The sequence below is a fragment of the Nomascus leucogenys genome, chromosome 9 (genome assembly GCF_006542625.1).
Source record: "Nomascus leucogenys isolate Asia chromosome 9, Asia_NLE_v1, whole genome shotgun sequence".
Classification (NCBI taxonomy): domain Eukaryota; kingdom Metazoa; phylum Chordata; class Mammalia; order Primates; family Hylobatidae; genus Nomascus; species Nomascus leucogenys.
Window position 1 is genome coordinate 61,380,298 of NC_044389.1, and position 22,550 is coordinate 61,402,847.

Genomic DNA, 22,550 nt, shown 5'->3' on the forward strand with positions numbered 1-22,550 from the left:
AATTAATTACATCTGCAATAACCTGGTCTCCAAGTAAGGCCATATTCTGTGGTACTGTGGGTTAGGACTTTAAGGTATTTTTTTGGGGAGACACAATTCAACCCATAACACCTGCCTCACTTGACTGCATTTTATTTCAGGGCCTTTTACAGTAAAATTTCTTTGGTTTTGAAAAATGCTTTTTACTGGAAAAATTGAACAGGAAGTCTTACAGTTTCCAAGTTTGATTGCTTTATTTTTTGTAATCTACTCCATTTTTCCTTGTATCATAAATTAGCTTCATGACCCAACACAGCATCTTGACATTGAGCAGAGAGCCATCCTTTCTCCCCGGCTCTTTGAGAGCTCCTGGTCCTGGAGTTTTATCTGGAGCTTTGATTTGATGCCTCAATTTTTGGATGTGGCCTTTATAGGGCTTTCTGAAGTGATGAGTGATCTGGCTTCACCACATCTTCAAAATGTCCCTGTAGCAACTGCTATTCTTGCTCTGTAGCATTTGACTTTAAATATGTTTCATATCAACAGGGTTGGCACCATCTGTTTTTCTCTTCCACTCATCCTTCTGAATGTAAATGTTTAACTTCTTGCAAACCCAGTACACTTTGCATGAAGAAATAGGTACAACTGGCTTTTGTGAGTCAAAAACAGACTGGCCTCTCCCAGGGGTAATAGCAAACAGTTCCCTAGGCCCAGCTTGGCCATGCAGTGGCTTCAAGGCATCACGTGCTAAGGCTGACCTCCAAAGGATGATTTTAGAAGATCAAGGGAGATTATATTGTTTAGAATATCAATATTGATTATATTGTCTTGAAAAAGATGGTTTAAATGAGATGAAGGCTAGTCTAGTTTAGGAGCAAAGACTGTTGGGACAGACCACTTACTGGCTGTGGGAACTTAGACAAGTTACTTAATCATCAGTTTCATTGACTGTGGAAAAGATTTATTATATCTACCTTATTAGTTTATTGCAAGGATTGAATAAGCAAATGCAGGAAATGCGCTTAGCACAGTACTTGGCACATAGTGATTAGCAGCAATTGTTCTTAGTATAAAGAGCTCCTGTTACTTTCCCCTTTTATCTAGACATTCTTTGCTTTAATTTGTTTTCCAACTGGCTTCAGCAGCATTTTTCTTTTTGAGGCATCTGAAGGTCAAGTTTCTAAAAAGGAAAGCAACTAAATGTGTTTAAATGTGTGGATGGAAATCTGATCAAAGGCATTTTTTTTTTTTAAATAGACTTTGCCAAGCATTCAGGTGATGTTCTACACTAGCATTGACTATGTTAGGACACTAGGGTTACTGGAAATAAACTCAGCCAAGTATTGATTAGTACTATAAATGTCAAGGAATTAAGCTTGCAATGAAGCAGGCAATGCAAACAGTCTTGTTTGGCTGTAAAAATGCCGACATTCCTGAAACGATGAGCTCATCATTAAATTCTTCATCTTCCACACCCATAAGAGAATTCATGGCTTGTTTGCTCATTTTTGCTTTGGTCTTCTAGGCAGTTAAGAAGGAAATAAAGCAGTGCTTCTTAAACTTTATTGTGTACTAGAATCACCTGGAAGGTTTGTTAAATCGCAGATTCTGCATCCTAGCCCTGCAGTTGTTGGTTCAGGAACACTGGGGTTGGGCCTGAGAATTTGCATTTCTGTCACATTCCCGGGTGATGCTGATGCTGCTGCTTCCGGAACCACACTTTGAGAACCACTAAGATGTACTCCCCTGAGGCATTGTGATGTGGTATAGAGCAGGGGGCATTTTAGTCATAAGGCGATGGGTTTGAGTCCTGAGGCTGTCCTTAGTAGCAGAGCCCTTTTAAGCAAATAATCTCTGGGAGACTGGGTTTCTTCCATTTTCAATTAGAAATAATAAAATTCACCTCATGAAGGCCCTTGTAAGAGTTAAATATTTGTAAAGCACTTTGTTCATGTATTAGTTTTAAAAGATTTCATTAATCTTTTATTGTAAGGTTTTTTTGTAAGTCATGTAATATTTCTGAATGATTTGGGCAATCAAGTCTATTAAATGAATAATGCCATTCATTTAAATAATGGAAGCAGTTTTAAATATTTCACTAAAATTCCACTTCAGAATTCCCAAGCCCTTTTTCAAGCTGGGGTGTGTGTATGTGTACTTTCTTCCCCCCTTGTAATTAAACAAGTTATTCCTCCCCCATTTAATTCTTACTAAGTACTAAATTGCATAATAAATTGGAAATTTCCTCCTCTAATTCTGTGCATTGGCATTTTAGCATATTTTGATGCGTAGGTGGTAGAGAACAGTGAAAAGTTCACAGCTGGAGTGCAAACCCTGAGTTTTCATGATTCATGAACAACTGGGATCTGACCACAATTTTGTCTTTTTATATTTAGAATCAGCCACGTCAATATCTGCATGGCACAGAATCACCTGAGAGCTTCTTAAACATGTAGAATTTAGCACCCCATCTCTAAAAAATATGGTTCAGTATATAGAAGGTGGGTCCTGGTCATATACATTTAAAGTATCACCCCAGGTCGTACAGAGACCACACTTCATGTAACACCAGGAATGGTCTGGAATAGTCTAGTTTGCTTTTAAATTCAACCTCTGCCCTCAACTAGCTGTGTAGACTTGATCAAATTCTCTGGTCTTCTTAAATCTTGGTGCTGTTTATGTGAAATTGCTTACTCTCATTTATTGGGGCTGTTATACAGATTATAATTAACATATATAAAGTGCCTAGCATGTAAAATGTGCTGGGCATGAGGCACTCAAACACTCTAACGTTGGGGTAGTTCTTTTACAATGCCAGACACTGGAAGGTGAACAGGTAAGATCAACACAAAAGTTCCTAGGTGGATAGAAGTGAAATGAAGCCAGTTGGCTCTGTGAATCCATATAATATTTATCAAGCCTTGGAGAAAGAGAACGCATCAAAGATTATATTAAAGTGACTGATTTCTTTCTTTCTTTCTTTCTTCTTTCTTTTTTGAGACAGGGTCTCACTCTGTCACCTAGACAACAGTGCAGTGACACAATCATAGCTCACTGCAGCCTTGACCTTCTGGGCTCAAGTGGTCCTCCCACCTCAGCCTCCCAAGTAGCTGGGACCACATCTGCACACCACCACACCTGGTAATTTTTTAATATTTTGTAGAGACGGGGTCTTACTGTGTTGCCCAGGCTGGCCCTGAACTCCTGGGCTCAAGTGATCCTCTGTCCTTGGCCCCCGAAAGTCCTGGGAGTACAGGAGTGAGCCACCACGCCCAGACTAAAGTGACTGGTTTCTTACAGGTATCTTCAGGTCAGGAACATTCACAACTAGTTTCTAACTTGCAATTATTTTCTAGGTTCTAAAGTTCTTATTTTGGGTGCTATAAGATTAAACAGTGTTTGAGTGTATTGAAATCAATTATTCAATCTAATCTAATGAATCAGCAGACTATCATATTTTACTGTGCCAGAACACTAATTTTCCATTCACTTTAATGTGACAGATAATGTCCTTCCATGAAAATATTAAACCCTTCAAGAGAGCCAAAATGAAGTCATATTAATACAAGACAACAGAGCCAATACTATTCAGTAACAGGACAGAAAAATGCTGTTTAAAAAGGAAATGTTATTACTGTAAAGACAGATTTTTATTCAAGAAGTTAGGAACTACCATATAAATCTACATTTACTTTGATTTTTCTCAACATCTTTGTGGCTGTCCTTCTTTAGTCTCATAAGCAATTTTAAAATATTTTTTCTGTATTATGGTCTTTCCCAGCTTACTGACATGCTTCTAATTTACATGCTTAAAATTAGTAGTGTGGCATTTTTTACTTCCTTGCAATTTCTGAAGATCTATGATGTCAGCAGAGCTTTTAGAAGGTCTTCTAATTGCACATTCATTAAACAAAGCTTAAGAACAGACAGTCCTAAGGGGGTTTTCATTTATGGATCATTTAGTCTTGGATTCCCCAAGGACAATGGTCAACATTAATTAAAACATCTTGAAGTCTGTAAACCACAGTTACTTCTGTGTGAGATGCCATGATGAGCTTTGAATTATCACTTGAAAAACAAGAAGATTTAGGAAATTTCAGCTTTCTCGTTGCTCTCCTGCAAATGCTACTTTAAAACAAATTTTCTTCAGTGTCACCAAGATTAACACAACGTACTGCTCTAGAAAACCAATGTTTTATATTTGTAATTTGTTACACAAGAGAAAAAGAGGACTCCTGAGATATGGGGTAGATATCATATTCCCTATGTCTGGGGGGTAGACTGTCACTTGAACTGTAACTGCCAGATGGGTTCTTCCTGCTCACTGCACAGACAAAATCAGTCCACTGAGACCATCGCATTGCAGTAAAGAAAGAGTTTAATTTATGCCAGGCTGGCCACACCATGTGGGAGACAGAGTTATGACTCAAATCAATCTCCCTGAAGGCTCAGAACTTAGGGGTTTTTCAAGGTTAAAATGGTGGGCAGGGGGCTAGGGAAGGGGCATGCTGATTGGTTGGAGATGCAATTATAGGGGTATAGAAAACAGTCCTTGTAGGCTGAGTCTGCTTCTAAATGGGGGCCACCAGAGGAGTTGCTGGTCTGGGTGGGGCTGTCCAGTAGTCAGAAATGCAAAAGCCTAAAAGACATCTCAAAAGGCCAACTGTAGGTTCTATAATAGTGATGTTATCTGCAAGAGTAATTGGGGAGGTTGCAAATATTGTGACCTCCAGAATAATGGCAGATAATTATGTAACTATGCCTACATCTTAGTAAAATTCAGTCCCCTCTCACCCTCCTAACTTGGTAGACTTTCATTAATTTTACAAGGGTAGTTTAGCTTTTGGAAAGAGCTAGTATCATTTAAACTATAAACTAAATTCCTCCTGAAGTTAGTTTGCCCCACACCCAGGAATGAGCAAAGATAGCCAGCCTGTGAGGCTAGAAGCAAGATGGAGTTAACCATGTCAGATTTCTCTGTCATAATTTTCCAAAGGCAATTTCAGAGCCACTCCTGAAGTGGTAGGAAGGTGTGCGAATTATGGGTTTGTCATATGCCTCTCATATGCATGAAGGAATATGCATGTGCAATACAAGAAAGATGTCATTTTGAACCAATGGGACTTTCAATTATTTCCTTCTAGGTTGGACACCGAGGAACAGTAAGAGATTATCCAGACTTTAGCCCATCAGTGGATGCTGAAGCTATTTGGAAAGCAATCAAAGGAATTGGTGAGTGGTATTTTACAATTCCTTTCTTAATGTTGGAGCAAATCAGGCAAGTTACAATCTAAAAGTTCAGTTTGCTCAGATTGGCTTACTCAATTTGATAAATTGTCAGGAATTTTCTAAAATTGCGAAACAACGAGGAAATATATAGAGAACTCAGTTTTATTAAATCTTAACATTTATCATATTTACTTAATATTAAAAACTACCGCTGATATTGGTGGTCTAGGGGAGATCCCCAAATGCCGGTGGAATCTCAACCTTGGCTGGTATCCAGACTCTTGACACCATCTAGAGAAGAAATTCAAGGATGGCTCAAAAAAGACTGAAAGTACAGAGATTTATTGCAAAGTGAAAAGTATACACTCAGGAAAGGGGAGTGTGAATGTACTCAAGAGACAGTCGCGCACAAGGGGGTTTGGGGCTGTTGCCTTTATGGGTTTCTTTAACCAAGGGATGGAATAGTAATGAAGATTCCAGGAAAAAGATGATTTCTTGGAACTGTAGTGCCACCCCTTTTTTCACCAAATGTCGGTGTTTCCAGAACTGCCATGGCACTGGTGGGTGTGTAATTGAGTATGTTAATTAGCATATAATGAGATCCTAGGAGAATCCTAGGTCAAATCCAGTGCCATATTGGGTCCAGTGGGTCTTAGCAGCTTGATCCACACTATGGGTTTTCAGGGTCATATCACAGCTAGTTTCTGCAGCTATTTCAACAGTTTCCTTTTGCTAGTCATGTGAAACTGCTGCCTGGAATTTTCTGTTCTCCTGTGACCACCCTGTATTAGTCCTATCTAACCACCACCACCACTGCTACCAACAACAATAATAATTATCATAATAAATCATTACAAATATGGCCCCCTTGGTTGGGCATGGTGGTTCATGCCTGTGATCCCAGCACTTTGGGAGGGCGAAGCAGGAGGATCACTAGAGCCCAGGAGTTCAACACCAGCCTGGCAATATAAGGAGAGCCCTTCTTTACAAAAAACTCAAAAAATTAGCTTGGCATAATGGCTTGGGCTTGTGATCCCAGCTACTTGGGAGGCTGAGGTAGGGGGATACTTTGATCGAGGGAGGTTGAGGCTGCCCTGAGCTGTGATTGTGCCACTGCACTCCAGCCTGGATGACAGAGTGAGAGTCTATTTCAAAAACAAAACAACAACAACAACAAAAAACCAATACAATCTCGTCAGTTCTTCCTGGATTTCACTCTTGCCCCTTTCCCTAGCGATAAACACCATCCCAAATTAGAGTTCACTCACATGAAACTTTTAATACCATAACTACATATACATGTACATATTGTTTTGCATGGTCTCAAACAGCATAAAATGAAATCATACTGTATACATTCTTCTGCAATATGTATTTATCCCTTAACATTATATTTTTGAGATTTATCCATGTTGATATGGTTAGCTCTAGTGCATTAATTTTAACTGCATGCTAGTCTCTTGCATCACTATATCAGAAGATGGGAATACTGATGGATCCTTTAAATTGCCTGCAATTCTTTTATATTGCAATATAAAAATGCTGCAATGAATATTTCTCTTATGTCTCATTGTGCATATTTGCTAGCATTTCTCTAGAATATGACAAGAACTGGAATTTCCACATTGATGGGGATGCTTCTCTTCAAATTAACTAGAAATTTTGCCATACTGCTCTCTGAAATGAATGTAGAAATTAGCATTCCTTTCAGCAATGTACAAGACTTCCTTTTGCTCCATATTCTCACCAACACTTGCTATAGTAAGACTCTTCCATTTTTCTAATTAAGTGGGTATAAATGGTACCTTATTCTGCATGTGCATTTGTTTCCTCTCTCTACTCCAATGACTGATGCAGTTAAGCATCCTCACTTGTGCATCTGATTCCACTTTCATATGTCAATAAAATATAAAATAGATTTTATCTATTTTTTTCAGTTGGTTTGTCTTCTTTATGATTGGCAAGAGTTTTTTTTTATAATTCCTCTTTACAAACTTTTAAAAAAATATTACAAGCTATGAAAATATTTCCTATAAGTTTATGGTTTTCTTTTAACATTGGTTGACATGGTTTGGCCCTGTGTCCTCAGCCAAATCTCATCTTGTAGCTCCCATAATTCCCATGTGTTGTGGGAGGGACCTGGTGGGAGATGTTTGAATCATGGGGACAGGTCTTTCCCGGGCTGTTTTCATGATAGTGACTAAGTCTCACGAGATCTGATGGCTTTATAAGGTGGAGTTTCCCTGCACAAGCTCTCTCCTTGCCTGTTGCCATCCACGTAAGATGTGACTTGCTCCTCCTTCCCTTCTGCCATGATTGTGAGGCTTCCCCAGCCACATGGAACTGTAAGTTCTCCATTAAACCTCTTTCCTTCATAAATTGCCCAGTCTAGGGTATGTCTTTGTCAGCAATGTGAAAACAGATTAATACAATTGATTACAGCAATTTTTATTGCATAGAAGTTTTAAATTTTAGTGAAATCAAGTTTACCAATATTTTTGTCCAGGATTTATGCTTATTCAATCTTTTCTATAATGAAGTCATAAAGATAGATATCCTCCTATATTTTTTCTTCAAAGTTTTGAAATTTTATTTTTCATATTATGATCTTTAATCTACATGGAATTAATGTTCATGAATGGTATTTAGGGTGTCTCATTTTATTCTATTTCATGTGGACGTTTAATTGTCCCAGAACAATGTATTGAAGAGCTCATCCTTTCACACTGATTTGTATGTAATGTCACCTCTGTTTTATGTTTCCCTATTTTTCTCTTCTCTGTTATGCTTCATTTATCTATTTGCTTCTCCCAACACCACATTGTCACGATTATTAGGATTTTATAATGACACTAAATATCTACTGGGCAAGGTTTTTCTTGGCTCTTTGTCCTCCTCTATGAATTTTAAAATCAGCTTGTCAAATTCCATAAATATACTATATTAGAACTTTATATCAATATAATATTATTTCTGCCTGTTTGAGGTTTTTTTTTCCATTTTTCAATGTAAGTTATTTCTTCATTTATCTCGATTGCCGTATTTTTTTTTTTAAGAGAGAAGGGCTTGCTCTCTCACCTAGGCTCGAGTGCAATGACATAATCATAGCCCACTGCAGCCTCAAACTCCTGGGCTCAAGGGATCCTACGGCCTCAGCCTCTGGTATTGCTAGGACTACAGGTGCTCATCACAATGTGTGCCTAATTTTTAAATTTTTTGTAGTGACGGGATCTTGCTATGTTGCCCAGGCTAGTCTTGGACTCCTGGGCTCAAGCAGTACTTCTGCCTTGTCCTCCCAAAGTCCTGGGATTATAGATGTGAGCCACTGCACCCAGCCTGATTGCCCTATTTATATCTAGTGTTGAGTAGACTGTTTCATGAAGTTAATAGTCTTTAAATTCTGTCACCTCTTTTTAAACATTATGTTTCCTCATGAATTTGCACTTTGGCTTACAGGCCTCCTTTAAGAAGGAGGTTATTGTTTATGAGCACCACTTCTGATACGTTCTGTCAGAATCAGGTATCATAATGGTGTTTGCATTAGGGATAGGTCAGACCCAGTCTCTGAACCTGAGGCATCTTGGCTTAGTTTTTGATCTTGAGCATGTTTAAAAATAAGAGATGAGAAACTGCCAGGCATACAAACTACACAAAACTGCAGGCAGTTTGGTATATTTGTAGTCTAGGTGCACAGGTTATAGAGATGCAGAGAGGGGATAGAAAATGAGAACAAAGACATAAGGCAGGAGAGATCATAACGAGCTGATATACGAGCTAAGGGGCTTAAACTTCATCCTGAAGCTTACAAAGAGCCATTAGAATTTTAGCCAAGGGGATAACATGATCAGATTGTATTTTTAAACATTTACTTAGGCAGTAGTGTACAGGAATAATTTTATGGGGGTCACATTAGGAGGCGATTTAGGTTATCCAGGTAAAATATGATAAGGACACAGTGGCAGAGGGCAGGCAGAGGAGACGACAAATTTAAGAGATGCAGATCATTGCTGTAATATAGAGAATAAGATAAAGAAAGGAATCTGAGATGATTCCCAGGATTTTTGCCTAGAAGACTATGTCCATAGTTGTAGATGAGGGAACACAGAAAGAAAGACAAGTCAGAGAGGAAATACAATAAATTCCACCCAGAACACGCTGAATTTCAGATACTTGTGCAGTTGTGGTGGCCAGTAGTGTACTGACACAGATGCTGGGTACAGTACACAGATGATGGGTCCAAATTGGTACTCAGACCCACAGAGCACAAATACACTTTAATCTGATTCAGTATTTACTTAACTATGTATAAGAATATAAAACCAAAGACACAGAAAGGCAGCATCTTTCACTGGGAGGCCCAGCAGCTAACCAAGTATACAGAAGCTTTTGCTTCATCATTGATGTGAGTTATGTACCACTGACATGGAAGTGTGTAGATGAGGTCTGTGAGGGTCACCTTGACACAAAGAAGTTGAGCATTGAGTTCCAGGTGCTCCTTTATACCTCTCTAGTAATGCATGCTCTAGGCCTGCAAGCCAATTCACAGCTTCCCAAACCAGGTATCATCGTGGGTTGGGAAATTAATTAGACACAACTTTCCATGTTTATCTTGCTACTGTAGTCATCAAGATAAGAGTGACCTTGAGGTCATTCTCAGGGAGGCCAGCATCAGCCCTGGCCTGATGTTACCTTTCGCTTACAAACAATTCATTTTGTATATGGGTTTGAAATTCATGGGAGAGGCCAGGTGCGGTGGCTTACCCCTGAAATCCCAGCACTTTGGGAGGCTGAGGCGGCTGGATCACCTGAGGTCAGGAGTTCGAGACCAGCCTATCAACATGGTGAAACCCCATCTCTACTAAATGAAAAAAAAATTAGCTGGGCATGATTGCATATGCCTGTAATCCCAGCTACTTGGGAGGCTGAGGCAGGAGAATCGCTTGAACCCAGGAGGTGGTGGTTGCAGTGAGCCGAGATCGTGCCACTGCAGCCTGGGCAACAAGAGAAAGAGAGAGAGCGAGAGAGAGAGAAAGGGAGGAAGAGAGGGAAGGAGGGAAGAAGGGAGGGAGTGAGGGAGGAAGGAAAGAAGGAAGGAAGGAAGGAAAGGAAGGAAGGAAGGAAAGGAAAGGAAGGAAGGAAGGAAGGAAAGGAAGGAAGGAAATGAAGGAAGAGACAGAGAGATGTGGAAGAAATGCATGAGAGAGATGTGGACCAGAGATAGAAATATATGTTTTGGGGTCAGAGATTTGGGTTCAACTTCTTGCTGGACCACTCAGAAGTTGTGTGACTTTGGCAAGGAAGATAAGTTCGTGTCTTCATCTTTAGTACAGCGGGCCCTGTGAATATTAACTATGGCAATGAATAAAAGGGTGTTTCATGCAGGGCAGATTCTCAATAAGTGTTGGTTCCTGTTTTCCAGAGGAAGAAATATTTTGATATCAAGTATGAGAGAGAGATAAAAGGCAATAAGACAGTAACCAAACCTCATAAAGGTAAAAAAGTCAAGTTCAAAAGTAGTATGTTCTTTTGTCTGATGTACAGAAAGAAAGGAGTATTTAGACAATGATTGTTTCCTTCCCCCAAAACTATCCAAATAAAGTTAACTTCTTTGCCAAAACTCAGAAAAACAAAAATAAATAAATAAATAAATAAAGATTCCAACCAGGTGAGAAGCTGGAAATTAAAATGCCTTACTCTCTGCATTTGTCTCAGGCCATTGATCATTTTGCTTTTGTTCAAGACAAATATTGAGCATAAATATTGAGTAAAATAACTTTTGTTTCATTTAGGAACTGATGAGAAAATGCTCATCAGCATTCTGACTGAGAGGTCAAATGCACAGAGGCAGCTGATTGTTAAGGAATATCAAGTGGCATATGGAAAGGTAAGGTCATGTTAACACGACAGGCAGTAAAGAGATCATTAATGTACCATGGTCGCTCCCACATGGTTATGCCCACAGTGTAACAGAAGATGCCCTGTGCATCCAGTCAGAGCCTGGAATCTGAGTCATGGTTTTGCCTTGAACTGGATGACTGGCTTTGGGCATCTTACTTGGTCTTTCTGGGCTTCAGTTTCTTCACCTGTAGGATAAGGTTTGCCTTAGCCCAGTGGGTTCTAAACCAGAAGTGATTTTGCTCCCCAGGGGACATTTGGGATGAATGGAGATGTTCTGATGATCACAAACAGGATGGTGGGGCGTACTTCTAGCATGTAGTAGGCATAGGTCAGGGATGCTACAAGCATCCGAGAATGCGCGAGGCAGCCCTCCACAGCAAAGAATTACTAGGCAAACTACCTAATTCTGTCTTAGATAACCTTTTATTTCTCTTTTAATTTTAAAATATTTATGTAGTTATAGGTTTAATTTATTCAGCAAATGAAAATTTGGTAATTAGCAGAAACTATATAAGAACAAGTAACTTTGGGAGGCCGAGGCGGGTGGATCACCTGAGATCAGGAGTTTGAGACCAGCCTGGCCAACGTGGTGAAGCCCCATTTCTACTAAAAATATAGAAATTAGCCTGGTGTGATGGCACATGCCTGTAATCCCAGCTACTCGGGAGGCTGAGGGCTGAGGCAGGAGAATCGCTTGAACCCGGGAGGTGGAGTATTCAGTGAGGCGAGATTGATCCAGCCTGGAAACAGAGCAACACTCCGTCTCAAAAGAAAAAAAGGAAAAAGTAAAAGTAAGACTTGGTCTTTGCTATACACTTTATTTGTCCAATGCCTATTTCTGAGTACTAATCTGTGTTAGGAGATATCCTAGACATTGGAGATAGACTGGTACAAAAAGCACATCCTGCCTTCTTTCATGGAGCTAACATTCTATTAGAATATAATAAACAAGTAAATAAAAATAATTCAGATATGATAAGTGATATGAAATAATTAAAATGGTTGATATGATAGACAGTGACTGGTGACTGGCTCCTGCAAATAGGGTGATGAAGGAATGTCAGTGAGGGGTTGTTACCTTACTCCCCACTAAGCCTAAACAATACTAGGGGTTCTGCCCTACTTGATCAGGAGATAGTATTTAAGGTACAGCAAATATAAAAGCCCTGAAGCAAAAAGAAACTGGGAATATGTGAGAAATAAAGAATTCCAATATGGCAGGAATGTAGAAAGTGAAGGGGGCAGAAGAAAGAGATGAGGCTGGAGATAGGTTGAGAACATGCTAAGCCTCGGGTCTTGGTAGAGTTTAGATTTTACTCTAAGGGCTACAGGGAACCACTGGAGGTTTGTAAGCAGAGGAATAATATAATGCAGTTTTTATTTTTAAAGGATTATTTTGGCTGCTGTAGATAATGAACTGTGGAGGGAAAAGTTACAAACAGACCTGGCCAACTGTTGAGAGGGTCTAGTGACCATCCACAGGCACCTCAGGAATTACCTCCTGGGAGTGTTCTCCAGGCCCCCAGGCTCCATTAAGACACGCTTCTCTGAGCTCCCTTTATCAGATAACATATCATATTGAAATTTTGTCTTTGAATATTTGTTTTTCCCATGAGGCAGAATGTCTTAGGATAAGGACTTTGTCTAACTTACCTTTAAAGGCCTAGCACAGAGCAGGTGCCCAGAAAACATTTGTTGAATTGAATGAATTGCCTAGCTTCTGGGCAAGACAACACTTTCACATATAGAGAAGGTGAATGATCTATTGGCCTTTCAGTATTTCCAAAATATGGAAGAAAGATGGAGGTGGAGGGAGCAAACATTTCTCACAGTGGAATAGGGTGAGAGCTGTGAAGTAAGATTCAGCTGCAGTGGCTTGGATTGAGGACAGATGGTAGTGAAATTTACCATTTAGAGAGGAAAATAACACTGCGGCAATTAAAGCAGAGCTGATAACACTGAATGCAATCCCATTTGTTTCAGCAGGAACATGCTGCTGCTGCACCCGCCAGGAGGGTGGTTGTGTCGGTCTGTGCCCACAGCGCTTCAGCAGGCTCAGAGGCTACCAGCCTCTATTTCAGGGCTGAAAATAATCAGGAGCAGGAACAAACATTATTCAGTATTATGCCATTGAATATTGAAAATAGAAACTCTGTTACCCCCCTTTAAGCAGGGGACATGGACTGTATTTAGGTGTGAAAACAGTGCTCAAAACAATATCAATAGGTAATGTCTGTAAGAGGCTAAGTTCTAGTGTTCCATCACCCTGTAGAATGACTATAGTTAACAATAATATAGTTTCAAATAGCTAGAAGGAGGATATTGAATATTCCTAAAACAAAAAAAGTTACATGTTTGAGATGATGGGTATGCAATTACCCTGATCTAATTACCATACATTATATGTATTGAAACATCATTATGTACCTTATGAATAAGTACAATTATTATTTGTCAGAAAAAATAAGTCTAATATATTTCCACACTTAGGAGTTTTTTTCCTTACTTGTTGCCAGAAAATTGCTTCTGATGCCACCTAGTTCCACATTCTCACCAGAGACAAATGACCAGCCACTGTCCTCCCTTCCCCTTCCTTTTGGAGCTCTTTGGGAGTTACTGAGAGGCAAGACACCAAGAAATAGAGCACCTCCCAGTGAAGCTGGGCGTGAATTTACAAGGGTTCCTCTTCCTCTTCCCTTACCCCAATCTAAGCACTGAAAGCTTGGGGGACCTAGGAAATGCATTTGAATACAGTTCCTAACTGTGGCACTCATGGAATCCTCCCATTTGGCTCTCCTTCAAAAAACCTCTACAAAACAGAACAATTTGGGAGTAATTAGAAAATGCAGATTAATATTCATAGAAATATTTTCAACACTTCTGTTTATTCCCTGTGGATGGACATGTTTTGTCTGATTTTGATACATATGTTCATCTTTCACTAGGTGACTTTAGAGAAAGAGAAAAGTATTTCACATTTTTCTCCTTGGTTTTTTTATTTTAGGAGCTGAAAGATGACTTGAAGGGTGATCTCTCTGGCCACTTTGAGCATCTCATGGTGGCCCTAGTGACTCCACCAGCAGTCTTTGATGCAAAGCAGCTAAAGAAATCCATGAAGGTATGAGCCCCCCACAAGCCATTTCTGCCCAGGGTTTGACTGAGTCATCAAAAATAGTGACTTTCTTGCAGTGCACACTTGTGATGGGTGGACTTGGATGCCATTTTGGTCTGTACTCTCCCAGTGGTAGAATGACTCTGAAATAGGGAACAGTTGTAGAACCTTAAGCCCAAATGTTCCTGGGCTGGAAGAATTTTGTCATACCCTTTGTTTGACATGAAGAGTCAAGTTCTCTAGTTTGTCATCATTGAAAGTAAATGGCACTATCATTAACCCCAACACTCAAGTTAAAAACCCAGCATTATCCTTCAGGCCTTGTTTTCTCTTACCCTTCCTAGCTCCCAAATCTGTCAGCAGGTTCATTAGTTTTACTTCAAAATCCATTATAAATATGTGCACTTCTCTCAAAATCCATTATAAATATGTGCACTTCTCTCAAAATCCATTGCTACCGTTCTAGTCTGACCACCATCATCTCTTGACTGGTCCATATCAATAGGCTTCTAACTGGTCCCTTTGCCTCCATTTTTGCCCACCTCAAATTCGTTCTACACAGAATAGCCAAGATTATTTTTATTAATTTATTTTAAAAATCAGATTATGCTATTTACCTGCATAAATTTCCAATGGCTTTGTATACTTAAATTCCAAGCTCCTTATCATGACCTTCATCACCCAACATAGTGCAGCTCCTGTCTAACTCTGTGACTTTTTAAAATTCTATTTATATCAGTCAGGGTTCCCTCAGAGAAGCAAAACCAATAGGCAGGACATAGACGTTAAAGGATTTATTGTAAGGCCAGGTGCTGCGGCTCTTGCCTGTAATCCCAATACTTTGGGAGGCCAAGGTAAGTAGATTGCTTGAGCTCAGGAGTTTGAGATCAGCCTGGGCAACTTGGAGAAACCCTGTCTCCACAAAAAATTTAAAAAAATTAGCTGTGCATAGTAGTGCATTCCTGTAGTCCCAGCTACTTGGGAGGCTGTGGTGGGAGGATCACCTGAGCCCAGAAGCTCAAGGCTGCAGTGAGCTGTGATTGTGCCACTGCACTTCAGTCTGGGTGACAGTGAGACCCTGTCTCAAAACAACAACAACAAAAATTTATTGGAAAGAATTGGAGGCCATGGTGGGAGGATCACTTGAGCTCAGGGGTTCACAACCAGCCTCAAACTGAGCAACATAGTGAGAACTTGTCTCTACAAAAAATTTTTAAAAATTAGCCAGGCATGGTGGCTCACGCCTGTAGTCCCAGCTATTTGGGAGGCTGAGGTGGGAGAATCACTTAAGCCCAGCAGGTCTAGGCTGCAATGAGCCATGACCATGCCACTGCACTCCAGCCTGGGACCCTGTCTCAAAAAAAAAAAAAAGAAGAAGAAGAAGAAAGAAGAATTGGTTACATGATTATGAGACTTGTTAGGCAAGTTCAAAATCTGTAGAGCAGGCTGTCAGGAAAGGCAGGCTGGAACTCTTGGGCACAAGCTGAAGCTGCTGTCCACAGCAAGAATCTTCTAAACAGAAGCCTTGCCTCTGGTCTTAAGGCATTTCAACTGATTGGATCAGGTCTGCCAAGAAAGGTAATCTCCCTTACTTAAAGTGAATCGATAATAAACTGAAATTATATCTACAAAATACCTTCACAGCAACACCTAGTGTTTGATTGAATAAGTGGCATTATAGCCTGGCCAAGTTGGCACATAAAACTGACCATCATACCCCCTCCTGCTCACCCATTAATGATGTAGCTACACTGGCCTTTTCTCTGCTCCTTGAACATCATAAGCTTATTCTTGTTTTGAGATCTTTATACATGATGTTTCTTCCATCTGGAATGCTTTTCCTCCATACATTTTCCATTAATTCACTCAAATATATTTTCTTAACTGCACTTATTACTGTCTAAAAGTATCTCGTCTATTTATTTGTTTTTGAGACAAGGTCTCGCTTCATTGCCCAGGCTCTAGTAAAGTGGTGCAATTATGGCTCACTGCAGCCTCAACCTCCCTGGCAAGCCTCCAACTTCAGCCTCCTGAGCAGCTGGGACTACAGGCACACAACGCCACACCTGGCTAATTAAATTTTTTTGTTTTGTAGAGACAGGGTCTTGCTATGTCACTCAGGCTGGCCTCAAACTCCTGAGTCAAGCAATCCTCCCGCCTCGGCCTCTCAAAGTACTGGAATTACAGGTGTAAGCCACTGCACCTGGCCTTGTCTATTTTTAAAATCCATTTGTTTATTATCTTTTTTCATCTAACTAAAAGGGAAACCTCCACCATGGCAGGGAACCTCATGGGTCTTGGCCTATATCTTCTGTTCCTAGAGCAACTCCTGAAATGAAGTGAGTGCTCAATGTATTAATTAATAGGAAGGAGGAGAAAGAAGGGAGCCTAGATCTGAGGCATAAGCCATATTCTGCCTTGCCATCAGGGAATGGAGTTATCTTCTTTTCTGTGGAGGACATATGGGCATCTGAGAAGCAGATGGCAAGACGGAATTTGATGTACAAGAGATTTATTGTGAGAAACGCCTGTGAAGGATAAAGAGGAGAAGAGCAGGATAGGTGGGGTGAACCTTCAGACTGCAGTGCAGGCCTGACCCCTGTGAGAGGAGAGAGGAGAGGAAGTAGGCTGAGATTAGGAAGAGGCTCAGTGCATAGTGAAGCTCCGAGAAAGCCTTGGCAGGCTGTTGGGGAGCCCCTGAGCAAAGACTGCCCTTTGGAGGAGTTCTATGTTGGGCGCAAGTCCAGTACCCCTGTTGTTTACAGTAATTGACTGACAGCCACCTGGAGAGGACGTGACCTCAGTGTGAACTCTGATAGATCCAAAGGTGTGGCAGTTGGAGGCTGTTAGCTAACTGTGTTCTTTGCAGCTGATTCTCTTGAAGTGAAATCTGAGCACTGTTTCTCTATGGCTACCCAATGGGGAGGGTTTAGCAGGTGTAATTGTAAGGATTAGATTCACCAATAAGTATTAGAACAATTTCTCTTTTACGTAAAAGAAATCCAGGCTGTGGTGGCACCACCATTATCAGAGACTCAGGCTCCTTCTCTCTTGAGGCTCTGCCATCTTTAACCCATGGTTTTCACTTCCTGGCTAAAGATGGCAGCTCATGACCCAGCCATTATGTCTTCATTCCAGTCAACTCAAAAGAGTCAAGGACAAAGAAGGGTTTACTCCCTCACTCTAAGGACACTCCCTGAGCATGCATATGGTACTTCTGTATATATCCCATTGGTCAGAGTTTAGTTACTGGACATATTTCACTGTAAAGGAAGCTGAGAAACATAGCCTTTATATGGGTAGCTATGTACCAAGTTAAAAGTTGGGGGCTCTATTACTAAGTAAGAAAGACAAAAGAGATACTGTGGTAAACTAGAGATCTCTGCTACAGAGAGACAGAATTCAGTCTCTGTTCATATGCTGCACTGGCCTTATTCGATCAAGTCTTAGTGTACATGACTTTTCTTGGAGTCACAGTGTGATTCAGTGACCTTGATATAAACAGGGCTGAGAGGTAATTAATCCCCATGCCAGCCAGGCCCTTGATGCACATTACTGAGGATTTGAAAAGCTCCTTGTATGAAGAGAATGATACATGCTGATAGACCCAGTACAGTAATGCAAGGATGAAATCATTCAAAAGTATTGTAGAGCCTTTTCTAAACATAGTGGAATGTTTGAGTGTTGGTAAGGTTAATCCTGTTAGACTGTCACTTCTGATCTTGAATGACACAGGCTTTTTCTTTTATACTATTTCTTTCTAGAATTATTCAATTGATTTTTACACTAGAGTGAAAAATTTGATGTCACTTTATTCCAGATGATTTATGTTAATACTAAAATATATGGAAAAATAGAAAACTACTTTAGTGCAGTAGAAAACCTTGTATTGATTTACTCAAAAGTGTCCTTTCATCTATGTAAAACAAGATAATAAGACCAAAAGGCATGAGATTAAGTTATTTAAGTGTTCTAAAAATTAGATTTTCTTTTCCTTTTTAGGGTGCTGGAACAAATGAAGATGCCTTGATTGAAATCTTAACTACCAGGACAAGCAGGCAAATGAAGGAGATCTCTCAAGCCTATTATACAGGTGTCTTATTTTCTGCTTACCTTCACCACTGTTCACATGTATTTGAGCCAATGTTGCTTTTCCCAGAATCCTATCAATCTCTTCATGAGGCATTTTGAGAAGACAAGACTTACAGAAAGGAGAAGACATTCTAAAATCAGCTAAAAACTGTGAGTTTCCAGGAAAAATTGGAATATGATCTGAGCTAGAGACTGCTACATAACAATAGCATTAATGCTTTACATTTATAATATTACAGCTGCAGTGGATTTTGCTCTGAGCAATCTCTCATTAATTGAATTAACCATTTTCATCAATGTAAGAGACTCAAATCGTATTTTATTTTTAGGCGTTAAAAATCACTCAGATTAGATCCACAATTTTGGGTGTGGGAAATTAGATTAATTTAGAGGATGTGTTGAGCATGAGGATTCAACAGAAGTAGCTAAAGACCTAATAGTCTGCTGGCTGTGTAAAATTAGAAAGTCTCTGCCATGTAATTCTGACTGTAACTACCCAGGGTTAGTGTGACTTCACAGGTTAAGGTCACAGTCCCCACAAGACTACCTTCACCTCAGACACCAGCCCACAAGCTCAGGTGTTTTCAGGCTACACATGCTTTTAATCAACTGGCTACAAATTCAGGGTTCTCACTACCCTCTCAGGTTGAATAGCACACTAGAATGACACAGAACTCCAGAAAGTGCTGTGTTCACAAAGCGGTATTATCATAAAGGAAACAAATCAGGGCCAATCAAATGCATAGACTGCATAGGGAGATATTTGGAAGGGTCCAGTGGAAGCTTCCACTCTCCTGACCATTGACATATCATTACCAACCAGCAAGCTCACTTGATTATTGGTAGCCTTAGTTTTTATTGGGGTTTCATTATATAGGCATGATTGGTTGAACCATTGTTCATGTGATTGAACTCAATCTCCAGTCCCCCTACACTCCCCAGAGGTCAGGCCGATATTGTGGCTCAAAGCCTCAACCTTTTAATCATATGGTTGATCTTTTTAATGTGACCAGCCTTTATTCTGAGTCATCTTGTTAGCATAACTGAGCTGTAGACCAAGAGACCAACCATGAATAACAAAGACACACCTATGACTTGGGAAATCCAAAGGATTTAGAGTTTACCTCCCAGGAATCAGGAATAAGACCAGCCCAATTCTTTACTATTCAACGGCCCCATAGAACCCTCTCCAAGTACTTTAAGGGAGGCACAGTTTCTCTGTTTGTGTCTCACAGAGGTCAGTTGTGTCATAGGAGCTTTTGCAGTGGGAGAGGTCCAAAGAAGGAGTACATATTGGTCCTCAGGTGGGTGTTAAAGAGGATGCTTTGGGAGATTCTTGTTAGAAGGTAAATACCTCAATGACAGGTGACTATTTTGTTATTGATGTACTAATTGGGTTCTAATCAGAAAAACAGAAACAGCACTAGGTATTTTGACAGATAGAATGTAATATAAAGAACTGCTTAAAGGGCCGGGCGTGGTGGCTCATGCCTGTAATCACAGCACTTTGGGAGGCTGAGGTCAGCGGATCACAAGGTCAGAAGTTCGAGACCAACCTGGCCAATATGGTGAAATCCCATCTCTACTAAAAAATACAAAAAAAAATTAGATGGGCTTGGTGGCATGCACCTGTAGTCCCAGCTACTCAGGAGGCTGAGGCAGGAGAATTGCTTGAACCCAGGAAGCAGAGGTTACAGTGAGCCGAGATCATGCCACTGCACTCCAGCCTGGGCAACAGAATGAGATTCCATCTCAAAAGAATTGCTTAAGCGGGGCACAGTGGCTCATGCCTGTAATCCCGGCATTTTGGGAGGCTGAGGTGGGCAGACCACGTGAGCTAAGGAGTTTAAGACCAGCCCAGGCAACATGACAAAACCCCGTCTCTACAAAAAATACCAAAAATTAGCCAGGTGTGGTGGTGCATGCCTACAGTCCCAGCTCCTCAGGAGGCCAAGTGGGAGGATCGCTTGAGTCTAAGAGATTGAGGGCACAGTAAGCCTTGGTCATGCCACTGCACTCCAGCCTGGGTGACAGAGTGAGACCTTGTCTTGGAAAAAAAAAAAAAAAAAGAATTGCTAAACACCTTTCAGAGGACTGAAAAAGCAAAAAGGGAACAAAAGGATTCATGCAGAGTATAACCTCCCAGACCTGAGACAACAAAGGAAAGAGGTTGAGGTTGTCAGAAACTAGAAGTTAGAATGAGGGACATGCCTGGCTGATGTTGGGACCTCAGGGGCTCAGAGCAGAGGCTTAAGGAGCAGGAGTTCAGATCTCTGAAAAGAGGGCTCCATCTGGCTGGAGCCAGTACCTACCTGGGGGTCAAAGTGACTTGTTCTAGGAACCTGGAGCCAGTTGCTGCTGTCAGGGTGAACAGCCTTCCCTGGGTTGACACTGACATGATTAGCCATCAAATAGCTTGCACTTCTTTCCACCTCCTGCCTTCCAGTCCCCCTCTACTCCCCAGTACTGGTGGAACCTAATAGGGAGCAGGTACACAAAGAAGTAGACAAGAGAATTGCTTAATCATTAATGCACAAAAGGGTATGTTTTAGGTGTTTAAAATATTTCAGTTCAACAAGGTTTACAAATTTTACAAAGCCCATCAGAGCCAGGCACTGTTTCCCAAGTTGGCTTGGTATTTTCTGGTGTTTCTTAGACGCTGCACCCCAAGTGAGCCTGCCCTGTGACAGATCCCTGGAGCCCAGCATTTAGGTACAAACAGTTCCAGGATGTGAGCTTTATGAGGATGAAGACTTTTGTCTATGTTGTTCACTGCTCTATCCTCAGTTCTAAGAACAGTGGGGCAGATAAGTGCAAATATTTATTAAATGAGTGTCCTCAAAATTGAGGTTAAGGTCATAAGAGCCAAGTGAAACTTTTACCATTCAGGATAGTGTTGTGCAAATATGACAGACAATAACAGCACAAAGTTACCAGAGCCTCAATTTCTATGTGAGTAATGCTCTCTGAGGCTACAAGGGATACAACTGTATCAAGGTTACCTTGGTTACTAGAGATTAATGATACACAAGAAGATCAAGAAAGAAATTGTCTCAATCATGCATAGCCAAGCTTTACAGAGATTCAAGTCACAGCACTACCCGAGGGACGCAGTTGTGTTGTCAGTCTCTCGGCAGCAGGCATCCATTGCTCCCCGTGCTAATGTTTTCCGTGACGGTAACTGTTCCTCTTCCTTTTTGCTTCCAATGTTCTTGACACCAGCAAGTAACATCCCCTCCCTTACCACATGGTGTTTGTCTACCCAAGGCTTATAAATATTTGTGCCTAGCTTTTGGTTATTCTTGGCTACCGTTTTCTTCATTATTTCCAGGAGTCTTTCAGTTCCTTGTTATTCTATTGTCTTTGTCTCCTTTTCTGTGTCACTCGCTCCCTAAGAGAGAAGATACAATGGGTTCAGGAAGTCACTATCATGTTGGCCCTCATAAAGGGACCAGATGTCTTCTAGAGCTTATCCAGTACAGTGGCACAATAGAGTCTAAAGAAAGAGAGATCTAAATTCTTAACTTTTTTCGGTATTCTAAAGTCAGTGGTGTGTGAGAGAACACTGAAACAGGGATCAGGAACTCAAAGTTATAGTCCAGGCACCTGTACTGTTAAAATAGTCTATCTAATTTTATACTTTACTATGCCTCAAAATGGATAAAGTAGTTGTCAACTTAGGTTGAAATAATTTTTTAGTCTAATATCCCACAAAATATTTGAAGGAAAGGGAGAGGCTGTGTGAAATGACCTATAAAGTCTCATCTAAATGATTCCAAAATTACAAAATACTTCTCCAAGTTCTAACAAATGGAAACTTCATTCTTTTACTTGATATTTTCAAATTTAAAGTTTTTTATCTAACTAGAATGAAGGATAGATGTAACAATATCACAACCATTAGGTTTAATGGTACCTACTAAATATTATTATTTAGAAAAATAACATACATTTTTGGTGGATTTTGCTTGTATGAATTGCTTTGAAAAATTGCAGATTTCATAAAAAAGAGACTTACTAAAATCATGCTGAAGAAGTTTCCATCTCAACGCAGTTCTTTCTGTTGGATAATCTCATATCACTTTCTATAATTGTCTTTCATTGATTTAAATAGATGAGAATTCTCATGGCTAGTATGGCTAATTTATAGAATTCTTGAGAATGATGCAGAGTTCAGATATCCACGTGGTGTCACCTACAACGAGGGGTATAGTGGCTCCAAGAGAATCACCACCCCATG

General features: G+C 40.3%; 1 protein-coding gene across 2 annotated transcripts in view; it reads left to right on the top strand.

Moving 5' to 3' along the window:
• ANXA3 (annexin A3) overlaps nucleotides 1-22,550 on the top strand; it is a 59,196-nt gene that overhangs the window by 16,474 nt on the left and 20,172 nt on the right. For both annotated transcript variants that reach the window (XM_003265796.3, XM_030819039.1), the window contains exons 3-6: nucleotides 5,124-5,211; nucleotides 10,998-11,092; nucleotides 14,111-14,224; nucleotides 18,221-18,311. In XM_003265796.3, coding sequence (XP_003265844.1) covers nucleotides 5,124-5,211; nucleotides 10,998-11,092; nucleotides 14,111-14,224; nucleotides 18,221-18,311 — 388 coding nt within the window. The remainder of the gene's footprint in view (nucleotides 1-5,123; nucleotides 5,212-10,997; nucleotides 11,093-14,110; nucleotides 14,225-18,220; nucleotides 18,312-22,550) is intronic.